Source organism: Tupaia chinensis, unplaced genomic scaffold (assembly GCF_000334495.1).
Source record: "Tupaia chinensis unplaced genomic scaffold, TupChi_1.0 Scaffold000622_1, whole genome shotgun sequence".
Classification (NCBI taxonomy): domain Eukaryota; kingdom Metazoa; phylum Chordata; class Mammalia; order Scandentia; family Tupaiidae; genus Tupaia; species Tupaia belangeri.
The window spans coordinates 309,816-321,840 of record NW_006160142.1 but is presented as its reverse complement, the minus strand read 5'-3'; the positions used below and the strand labels follow the sequence as shown (position 1 = coordinate 321,840).

General features: G+C 41.5%; 1 protein-coding gene across 3 annotated transcripts in view; it reads right to left on the bottom strand.

The window, feature by feature from the left end:
- STON1 (stonin 1) overlaps window positions 1–12,025 on the bottom strand; it is a 133,237-nt gene that overhangs the window by 93,569 nt on the left and 27,643 nt on the right. Inside the window, exons 1-2 of one of the 3 annotated variants that reach the window (XM_006159000.3) lie at window positions 9,022–9,222; window positions 566–2,539 (exon numbers count right to left, since the gene is read on the bottom strand). In XM_006159000.3, the coding sequence (XP_006159062.1) occupies window positions 566–2,489 (1,924 nt within the window). In that variant the 5' untranslated portion in view covers window positions 2,490–2,539; window positions 9,022–9,222. Of the gene's footprint in view, window positions 1–565; window positions 2,540–9,021; window positions 9,223–12,025 lie in introns of those variants that run through there. The other 2 variants (XM_006159002.2, XM_006159001.2) reach the window with 2 other exon arrangements.

Below are 12,025 nucleotides of genomic sequence, written 5' to 3'. Positions count from 1 at the left end.
AAGATAAAACCTTTCCAATAATAATAATAATAATAATAATAATTCTAGGACCAGTTGAGACAGTCAAATGGTAAATTCAGCCAAGGAAATCAATTGGGTAAAAATAAAAAGAAATCTAATTCCAGAGAACAGAGGGAAAAAAACCCAAGGAGGAGGTAGTACTAGCTGAGAACACAAAAAAGTTCAGTTATTCTCAACGATGAGGGATCTTTCAACCTTAATTATGGAATCTAAGCTATGCTAGAAACATTTTTAAAATTTGAGATTGATGGGTTGATGTCAAGAAGCCCAAATTTTCCCTCAATGCAGCCATCTACAACAAATTCCTAGTCTGTTATTTAGTATGATATCAGAAAAATGCAAAAAATTAAACTTATCTGGTAGAAAGAGGCACGAGAGGAAACAAATAAGCCCACTGTTTGGCTAACTGTTCCGTCTCCCCCCATCTATGCAAGCGAGGTCTTGGCTGCAAGTTACCATTTGTCTCCACCTTCAACCCAAGGAGGAGACTGAAAACATTTAAGCTATTTCCTATGAAAATCTACTTCGGGCGTTGAATATTTACTTGAATTTTTATCAGGAAGCCGGTCTATCTTCCACACCACGGCCCGGTAGGCACTCTCATATTTCGCTGACCCCACAGTGACCTGGATGACAGGCTCAGATTCTGGTTCATGTAAACTCCCTAGACATGCCCGGCGGTTCATTTTGGCCTTCAGGGACTTCTGCCTCTGGAGATTCATGGTCCAGAGGGCTTTGATCCACTGTGCTGGGACAGGAAAGTGTATCATTATGTTATCACAGGACCTCAAGGAACCCATGTAGGATGGTCTCTGAGTTAATGGGGCCATGTTGACAAAGGCCTGAAGTTCCACATACGCCCCCTGGACAACCACTGCAGACTTCACGGAAAAGGGAAGAGCATCTCCATCATACGAAGTCTTGAAACGCATCAGCTCAAACCGGCAGGCATCTGGAGGGGCAAACTTGATGATTCTTGACTGCTCAAATTCTTGTACTTTCACACAGTTATGGAAATGGTAATCAAGGATATTAATTCCTTTCTTTTCTGGGTCTTTTTCAAAATAGCATTCATCTCGCTTCTGCAGCTCCAGATCATTCAAGGTTAAAAAGCATTCCATGTTCCCATTCACAAAGCAGAGGCAAGAGATTTGAGTTATGACAGTACTTTCAATCAATTTTCCTTCGTCTTTTGTGACTTTACCCCAAAAGTTGTCCACAATTTCCAGGGTAATGTCTTGATCCTCGTAGTTCTTCTTTGGTTTTGAAACAGCTGGCAGTTTCATCAGCTCCTCCTCCACAGTGGTCAGAAAGTCAAGAAAGTCATGGTACTCCGTGGACCCCAGCTTCAGCATCTGCTCAATGTCTGGCTCATGAACTACTTCTGTCTTAGAATGGTATTTCCTTTTTTCTGTGTAAGACACGTGTTCAATCTTCACAGTATGGATTTTTCCTGCCACACTAAAGTTCTCAACTTTGGGTTCAGAAAGCCTGCAATGTGGATCGAGCTGTAATTCTTTAAATGGTTTCTCCAACCCTTTCTCATAATACATTTGCAAAATTCCTCCAGGTAAAACTTTCAGAAAAATTGGTCCCCATTGCCGGGAAGACATCATGTTCTTCTTTTCAGGAATCCTCAGCATTAAAGACCAGCCGGCTCTTGGCTGACTCCTGAAGAGTGTGTGGGGGACAAAGGAAGATGCAACGTCTTCAGCATAAAGACATTGCGTCGACAAATTCCCCAAGGAGTCTTGGTTTTCAGCAGACTGGAGATGTTCCAGTTTCTCACAGATATAGCTGAGTGAACATTTATTTAGGCTTTTTTGATCAATAGGCAGCTCCTTGTCTCTTGATGACAATGTCTTTCTGCTCCCTGGGTTGTCACAGGTGAATTGAGAGGCGCTGCTTTCCTCTTTCCAAAATGGACTTGAAAAGGCATAGTCCTCTCGAAAATACTGAAACTGGGGAGTACTGCTTTGGAACCCTAGTCTTTCTGCCTGGTGAGAGCTAATATCCTCTGGAAGACCTGCTTTGGGAGCTGGGTGTGTAGCTGAGTGGTCACTGGGTAAGAAAGCATGAGATAAACACGTTGGGTTAGTAGGCAGTGAGGAGTCTGCTGGTATTACGAGTGGGCAGTGTGAAGATGACTCTGGAATAGGATAAAGCACGTGGGTCACTGCTTTGGGGACACCAGGAATACCTGGAAAGTCCTTGGTAGGTGTAGAAAGAGGAGAGTTACTTGGAGGTCCTGGACTGAAGTAAAAGTCTACAATGGGAGAAGAGAGAGGGGTGCTGCTGGTAGATGAAGATCCACTGGGAAATTCCTTGAGTCCAGGAAGGTTTAACTTAAGTCCATTTGGTCTACAGACACCTTGATTCTCCAGAGGGAGATTCTTCGATGCTTGAGAAGATTGAAAACCAGAGTCGTCATCAAAAGTGACCCAGTTGCCTGGGTTTGCGGAGCACATCTTTGGGGTCAGATTATGGTCTTGTCAAAGGAACAGACACCTTGTCTCTGCTAAAAGAAAAAAAAATAAGAAGAAGAATAGTAAATTAAGGAGAAAAAATAAGTTGCTAGAAGTCTTTAGTTCTGAGAAATACTTGGGTGTAAAAGCAACCAGATTTAGAGATTAACTGAATTTAAAGAAATGTATAACATTGTAACTATTTTGATGGTTAAATAAAAAAGAAAAACAAATCCAACTATATGCTATGTACAAGAGACTCATTTTAAATTTAAGGACATATACAGGCTGAAAGTGAAGAGATGGAAAAATATTTTCCATTGAAATGGAAACCAAAATAAAACAGGATACTTACATTAGACAAAACAATCTTTAAGTCAAAAACTGTCACAATAGGCAATGTTTATAATGATAAGAGGGTCAGGGCCAGCAGGTGATGTGGTTAAGACACTAGAATCCCATATCCAACTGAAGTTTGAGTCTCAAACCTGGAGGTTTGAGAAAAATCACACCAGGCAGTGTGTGTGTGTGTGTGCCCAAAATCCCAGGAGGAGAATGGAGAAGAGACTGCAGCATAGCCATCCCCCTGAAGAGTGATTTCTCACTCTCACCCTCTCGGTCTCTCTGAGTGCATGCACCCTATGACAAACACCTAAAAAAAAAAAGAGGGTCAATTCACCAGGAAGGCATTTATATATATATAAACAATTACAATGAGATATATGAACAGCTATATAAATATAATGATATATGAACAATTATAACTATGTACGCAGCCAACATCAGCACCGAACTACAGGAAGCAAACATTGACAGAGTGGAAGGGAGAAATAGACAGCATCCCAATAACAGCAAAAGATTCGGGGGCAGGTGGTGGCACACAGGTAATGCAACTGGAACCACATGAGACAGATCCTGGTTCATGTCCTAGGACTTCCCTGAGCACAGCAGGTGTGCCTATGTGCCCATGATCCCAGCTGAGACTTAGGGTGGAAGGCAGTATGAAGACCTTGCTGGGGCTTCCTATCTCTGTTTCTATTACTCTCAAGGGTAAAATTACAAAATCCCAGGAGGAGAATGGAGAAGAGACTGCAGCATAGCCATCCCCCTGAAGAGTGATTTCTCACTCTCACCCTCTCGGTCTCTCTGAGTGCATGCACCCTATGACAAACACCTAAAAAAAAAAAGAGGGTCAATTCACCAGGAAGGCATTTATATATATATAAACAATTACAATGAGATATATGAACAGCTATATAAATATAATGATATATGAACAATTATAACTATGTACGCAGCCAACATCAGCACCGAACTACAGGAAGCAAACATTGACAGAGTGGAAGGGAGAAATAGACAGCATCCCAATAACAGCAAAAGATTCGGGGGCAGGTGGTGGCACACAGGTAATGCAACTGGAACCACATGAGACAGATCCTGGTTCATGTCCTAGGACTTCCCTGAGCACAGCAGGTGTGCCTATGTGCCCATGATCCCAGCTGAGACTTAGGGTGGAAGGCAGTATGAAGACCTTGCTGGGGCTTCCTATCTCTGTTTCTATTACTCTCAAGGGTAAAATTAAAATAAATGAACTTTTTTTAAAAAGACAGATTTTAATACCCCCACTTTCAATAATAGATTGAACATCCAGGAAGAAGGTCAGTAAAGAAACAGAGGACTTAAACAACACTATAGACTAAATTGACCTACCAGACATGTACAGAACATTCTGCCCAAGAGCGATAGAACATACTATCTTCTCAAGCAGACATGGGTGTGTAGTGAGTGGTCACTGGGTAAGAAAGCATGAGATAAATATTTTTCTCAGAATAAATCTCATTAGGTCATAAAACAAGTCCTAATACATTTAAGAAGATTGAAATCATATATGTACCTTTTCTAATCACAATGGGATCGAAATCAGTAGCAGAAAGAAAACTTAAAAAAAAAATGATTGTGGAAATTAAATAACATAATCTGGAATCAGTCAAAAAAGAAATAATAAAAGGAAATCAGTGGGCCAGCAGGTGGCATGATGGTTAAGGGCACTGGACTCTCACATGGCCAACTGTGGTTCAAGTTCCAGATCTGGCAGCTTGCTTTCTCACTTTCTCTCTCTCCCTTTCTCTCTCTCTCTCTCTCACTCTGTCTTTCTCTGATCAAATTAAAATAAAGTAAGTAAATTTTAAAGTAAAGTTAAATAAAATAATAAAAAAGGAAATAAGAAAATATCTTGAGACTAAGAACAGCAGTTGGCATAACTGCTATGCCACTGGACTCCCACATAGTTGACAATGGTTCGAGCCCCGGACCCAGCGGCTTAAACTCACGTCAGGCGTATATGCCCAAAATCCCTGAAGGAAAATGAAGGGGAAGGGGTTGCAACATGGCCATACCTCTGGGGGGTGATTTCTCACTTTCTTTCTCTCTATTTCTCTCTGTCCCTCCAGCAAGTGCACACACTCTATAGCAAAAATCTCTCTCTCAAAAAAGAACTTACGGAATGCAGTAAAAGCAATACTAACCAGGAAGTTTGTAGCCATAAATGCCTACATTAAAAAAGAAGAAAGATTTCAAAGGGACCAGCAGTTAGCGTAATGGCTATGTCACTGGACTCCCACGTAGTCAAAGAAACAACCTAACCTTACAACTTAAGGAATTAGAACATGACAAAGTTAATTCCAAAGTTAGCAGAAGGAAGGAAATAATAAAGTATAGAACAGAAATAAGTGAAAAGCAGACTAGACAAACAATAGAAAAAAATCAGTGCAACTGAGTCAGTTTTTGTTAAAAGATCAGCAAAATTGACAAACACTTTTATAAAAAAGAGAAGTTTCAAATAAAATCAGAAATGAGTAGACATCACAACTTATGCCATAGAAATAAAAAGAACTATAAGTAACTACTCTAAACAAGTGTGTACCAACAAATTGCATAACCAAGAAGTGAATAAATTCTTAGAAACATACGACTTACCAAAACTGAATCATAAATAAATAGAAAATCTGAACAAAGCTAGAACTAAAGGGAAGATTGCGCCAGTAATCAAAAACCTCCCAATACAGAAAAGTCAAGGAACAGATGACTTCACAACTCAATTAAACCAACCAGTGAAAGAAGAATTAATGTCAATCCTTTATCTTTTTTTTAAGTTTTTGTTTTGTTTTGCCATAGGGCACATGCAGTTGCTGGAGAAAGACAGTGAGAAGGAAAGTGAGAAATCACTCCTTGGGGAGATGGTCATGCTGTAATCCCTTCTCCGTTCTCTTCCTGGGATTTTGGGCATGCACGCACACACACCTGGCGTGATCTTCAAGTTGCCAGGTCCAGGACTTGAACCTCAGTCAGCCATGTGGGAGTTCAGTACCTTAACCACCACACCACCTGCTGGTCCCAAAAACAGGATCTTGAGATATTTACACTTCCATATCTGGTGTACCATCATTCGCAATAACTATCAGGTGGAAACAACCTGAATGTACCTTGACAGAGGAATGGGTAAAGAAAGCGTAGTACATGTAACAATGGAATATGACTCAACCTTATAAAGGAAAGAAATGCTGACAGCTACATTTACTACAACATAGATGAACACTGAGCACATTATACTAAGTGAAACAAGCCAATCACTGAGGACAAATACTGTATGACTACACTTATGCAAAGTATCTAAAACAGTTAAACTCATAGAGCAGAAAATTAAATGAGTAGAGAGAGATGGGGTAGAGTTTCAGTCACATAGGATGAAGAAGTTGTTGAGAACTGCTATGACAATGTGAATATAGTTAATAATAGTGTATTGTACACTTTAAAATTTGTTTAATACATGATCTTATCCCATGTGTTTTTAAAACCATAACAACCAAAGGAAAAAAAAACCACTGTAATATTTTTTTCATTGATTCAACAAGTCTTTGAGTGATTACTATGTAGTATGTTAGTGTTATGGAAAATACAGGAGAATATTAGAACCCAATTTATAAGGACCTCAAAGCCCATTGACAATGAGTCCCCAAATACGTGAGGTTTACAGTTTAGAAACACGTCCAATTTTATTATCTTATTTATCAAAATTATCTTTTAAGGTGTATATTATTATTATTCCCATTGCACTACTGAGATTACTTGGTTTAGGTTCATTGCCTAAAGTCACTCAGTTGGTAGGAGGTAGAACCAGAATTGTTTTTTTAATGATGGCTTTCTTGAAATACATTAAATTCACCATTTTATGAAAAGTGTACAGAGCCAGAAGGTGGCGTGGTAGTTAAGGTGCTGAACTATCACATAGCTGACCGAGGTTTGAGACCTGGACCTGGCAGCTTCAAAATCACACTGGGCATGTGTGGGTGCCTGCCCAAAATCAAGAGGGAAGAATTAAGAAGGGATTGTGGTGTGGCTGTCCCGTTTTGAGGATGGTTTCTCACTTTCCTTCTCTCTGTCTCTATGTCTCTCTGGTGAGTACACATGCCTGATGACAAAAATCTAAAAAAGTAATAATTAAAAATAAATGAAAACTGTACAATTCAGTGAGTTCTGGCATGTTAACAGAGTTGTGCAACCATCGCCACTATCTAATTCCAGGACATCCTTATCACCCCCAAAACAAACTCTGTACTTATCAGTAGTCACTCCTTGTTCTCCTCGTCCCCCAGATCCTGGCAACCACTGGGGTCTCTATGAACTCTCCTTTTCTGGACACTTCATAAAAATGTAATCCTGCAACACATTGCCTTCTGTGCTGGATCTTTTCACCTAGCATAATGTTTTCCAGGTCCACCATGCTGTAGTATATATCAATGCTCATTCCTTTTCATAGCTGGGTAATATTCCATTGTGTAGGTATATTACATTTTATCCATTTATCAGTTGAAGAATGGATATGGAATGAAGAATGGATCAAAGTCCAATTGATGGACTTTGGTTTCTACCTTTAAGCAATTATGAATAACATGCTATGAATACACGAGTGTAAGTTTTATTTGGTCATTTCTATGTAGGTGTAGAAAGAGCCAAAATTTGAACATGGCTCACTTCAGACTAATGTGATTTGATATAAGTGACCGAAATCACTTTAATGACACCAAATAGAGTGAAATGTCTGGGCCACAGTGTTTACCTAGGGAAGAGAGGTAACGAAAATGTTGGGTCTTGCTTTGCCACTTGCTATCTGTGTACACAGTCTCTCTGGGGACAGTGACTACACTAAAATGTAGGGTCTTTTTTTAAAAGAGAGGCCTATAACAAGGGGATGTGTGCTCTCCCAGAGAGACAGAGAAACAGAAAACAAGAATCCCCACCCCTAAGGGGGATGGCCACACTGCAGTCCCTTCTCCATTCTCCCCTCAGGATCTCGGGCACACAGGCACATGCAACCAGCGTGAGTTTAAGCCGCTGGGTCCAGTCTCAGACCACTGCCAACTACGTGTGAGCCCAGGGACGTAACCCTTATGCTATCTGCTGGTCCCGAGTCCTTTCTACTCTAAGAATGCTGCGGAGGTTGACAACTGATCAAAAATTTTTCCAAAGGTAGAAATCACATTACCACTAAGTATATGCACCTCAGTCCTGAGATTTTTAACCAAATGTCTAAACTGATAGTAAAACTCCATGAGATCTACTGATGTGAAAACTCAAAATCTATTAGAATACTGCCCATGGGAAAGGCCTGTTTTTCTCCCTCCATCCTTGCCTTCTTGCCTCCCCTTAATGGATAATGAAGGTTCAACGAGTGCAATGATCCAAGCTTGGAAAAGAGCCCACACAAAGAGAGAGGGCCTGCAGCTCCACTGGGGACAGAGGCTCAGTGTTGTCATTTGCTGTATCTGCACATTCCTGAGGGCACAAAACACACAGAGGAGCAGCAGCCCAGGCTCGCTGGCTCTCTGGAGGGATTTCACTGTCACTAAACGCCCTTAGGCTGAAGTTGCCACAAAGCTCTTTCCCCTGGAGAGGGAAGAGCAGTTGAGCAGTTTCGATGGGATGCACCAGGAGGCTAAGAGGCAGGAAATCCACAGCAGTATTTCATGACCATCCCAATCCACCCTCTTCAGAAGGAATCTGGCCAAATAACTCCCCATATAGGGTGAGAGATCATGAAAATATTTATTTCTGTTGGGTTTTATTAAAAAGAAAGACAAAAAGAGAAGACCAAGAGAAGAAATACTTCAGCTTCAGGCTGAATTCCATTCTCATCTAGACCAAACATTTTCCCTCATCAGTCTTCCTTGGAAGCATCAAAATTTAGAACAGTGGTGGTTTCTTCAGTTTTTTTCTGAATATGAGACAAATAAACTAATTTCCATAAGCCAAATAACTCAATCTCATTACTTTGTAAGTGGCCCTGATTTTTTTTTTTTCAAAAGCACTTCTGAAAAAGAAAATCCTACCTTGAGTCCAAAGTCTATGCAATGCACTCTCGCCCCAGTTCCCAACCCCTATCCCATGCAGGCCTCTTCCACAGGAGTTCTCTACAAATATGATGTGAGTTTAATTCAACCAAACAGAATCCTGCACTGCGTCTGATAGGAACCCTTACCTTTGTCCCTGCTGAAAAGACAGGAGTTTGAGGCTGTGCGGAGGGAACAGTGAGACTCTGGCTCTCCAAGGTCAAGGGCAGTCTTTTCTCCCACTTTGCTTTTCTTTTTTCTCCTCTTCTCGCCATCCTAGTGCCTCTTTCTATTATCCTTTTCACACTCATTTCCAGCTGGCTTTCCCCCTTTTGGTCCCTCCCACCATATGACTTCATCTTTCTATTCTGAGTTCCGGTCTCAGCGATGCCACCAATCAGCTGGCCCAAAGTTAAGAACAGAGACCAATTCAATCAAGCACTTTCCTTCCCTCCTAACCCTCTTACGTCCAGAGCTTGATCTCTCAGGATCCGCTGGGTCTCTGAGAGTCATGAGTCCACAGAGTGTATCTGCATCCTCCTTCAGTTATCGGCTACTTCACCCCATGTGCCTCAAGACACTGGAATCCAGAAGTATTCAAGCAGCAGCACCTATTTAAAAAACTGTTTTGTTGGGACTAGCAGATGACATAATGGTTACATCGCTGGGCTCCCATGTGTTGACCACGATTCAAGTCCCGGACCCAGCAGCTTGAAACACGCTGGGCACGTGTGTGTGCAAGCCCAAAATTCCAAGGAGACTGGAGAAGGGCCTGTGGCATGGCCATACCCTCTGGGGGGTGATTTCTCGATTTCTGTCTTTGTCTTTCTAGCAAGGGCATGCACCCTATAGCAAAAACCTCTTAAAAACAAAACAAAACAAAACACTGTTTCCTTTTGTTTTTCAGTATTGCAGGCAGGGTCAGATCTAGTTATGTTCCTGTGCCTCCTCAGGGGCTCTGAGACCATCCATTTACAGAGTCTTTTAAAGGCAACAGCTCAGGGGGGACCACAGCACTGGGCACCTTCCCCAAGGTCCAGAATCCAGTCAGTGCATAGCTAGGACCCAGCACTCCTGGTACAAGTCCCCAGCTGCCTTCCCCTGAGGCAGATTCCTGTACACGGATTCCCTGTCTTTATCCTCAGGTGTGGAATCCATCCCATGCTGTATCCCCAAGTCAGAGGTCTGTGCTCAGTGACTCTGGATTAGCCAGCAAGCTCATCGGAGCTAATTCCAGACAACATTCAGAGACAAGGAAGACATCCAGACCCGGAATAAAGCATAGAGAGAAAAGAAAAATGTATTATGGTAGAAATTTCTAGAAATCCATGTCTGATTTCCAAAGGAGTATCTGTTTCTTCTTAAGATTATTAGACATTCGGAGCCATCAGGAGTGGTTAAGGGCGCTAGACTCCCATATGGTCAATTGTGGTTTTAGTCCCACGCCTGGGGGCTCTCTCTCTGCCTCTCTCACTCTTGCTCTCACTCTGTCCCCCACTAGTCAAATTAAAATAAATAAATAAATATATAAAATTGAATAAAATAATTATTTTTAAAAAGATTATTAGACATTCTTTTCAGCTGTTTTCAAAGCATCCTCAGAACACATCGAACTTAAGAACGAATCAAAAGTAGATGTACATGCCTATAAGCACTAGGAATAACAACAGAAAAAGGGCTTTTGGGGCCAGCAGCTGGCATGGTGTCTGAGTCTCGGACCTGGCAGCTTGCTTTCTCATTATTCTCCCTCTGGCAAGCACATGTGCCCTATAGCAAATTAAGAAAATAATAAGAATAAATAAAATTAAATAAATAATTCTTTTTTAAAAAAAGGAAAGAAAAAGTGCTTTTCAACCTTACACCTCAACAGGTGCCAGATGTTCAGAAGCCCAGCACAGTTTTCTGGATGTATCTAGACTTCTTCCACTTAAAGAATCAATGAGTTCTTATTAGAGTGTTATGAAAGTTATCATAAATTGACTCTAAATTGTCTTTAAAAGTAAATTGCAGGCTAGCCTGCTGGATTAGGCAGCAGGATCCTTCATGGCCAACGTGTGATTTTGAGACCCAGATCTGGTGGCTCAAGAAACACGCCAGCCACAGGTGCATGCCCCAAATGAGGACGAAATGACAAGGGCTTGCTGTGTGAGCATGTCCTGTGGGGGTTACTTTCTCACTTTCTCTCTCCCTCTTTATGTCTCTCTCTCTCTGGCAAGTAAACACACCCTCTAACAATTTTTTTTAAAAAGTAAATCACAAATAGAAATACCTTAAATATTATTAATAATATGGTTAATTACTTACAAGTCTTATAAATAAGCAGCACTGGTATGGAAAAACCATCAAACTTGAGGATAAACACTTTGAAGTCACCATAGAATCCCAGAATTTTACAGTTAGGAAGAAGTCAGAAGTATTCTGTTCAATTAACTACACCAACAAACAGTAACCAAATACTATATGCTCAAGATACGCCAAGGCTGGGATCAGCAGATGGCATAATGGTTATGTCACTGGACTCCCATGTAGTCAACCATGGTTCGAGTCCCGTACCTGGTGGCTTAAAACTCAAGTCAGGTGCGTGTGTACGTGCCCCAATCCTGAGAGGATTACAGAAGAGAAGGGATCGTGGCATGGCCATTCCCTCCAGGGGGAGGGGTGGTGATTTCTCGCTTTCTGTCTCTCTGTTTCTCTCTGTCTTTCTTGCAAGCGCATATGCCCTATAGTTAAAAACTTCTCAAAAAAAAAAAAAGATACACCAAGGCTGTATGTGCATGATCTCATTTAACACTTACAACCTCATGAGGTAAAAATACTATCTTTTTGTAGAAGAGGAAAATAAGGTTCGAAGAGGTTAGGCTACTTACCAAAAGTCACCCAGCCAGAATGAGGCTCTGCCTTGATGCACATGTGGTTTCGAAGTCTACCACCCCAGAGATTGAGAGAGCTAATGACTTCCTAGTCTTGGTGTTCTGCCAATTCTGAGCACTTACCGCCACCAGGGGAGGGCCACCCCTTCCTGGAGGCAGGACTCTGGAAATCGGACAAATGCTGTTTTCAACCAAAAAGAGCCTACTCTTCGCAGGGTGTACCACACAGCTGCCCCTAGGGGACCCAGCGGTGGGAAAGGCTAATTCTGGAACAGCTTTTCCC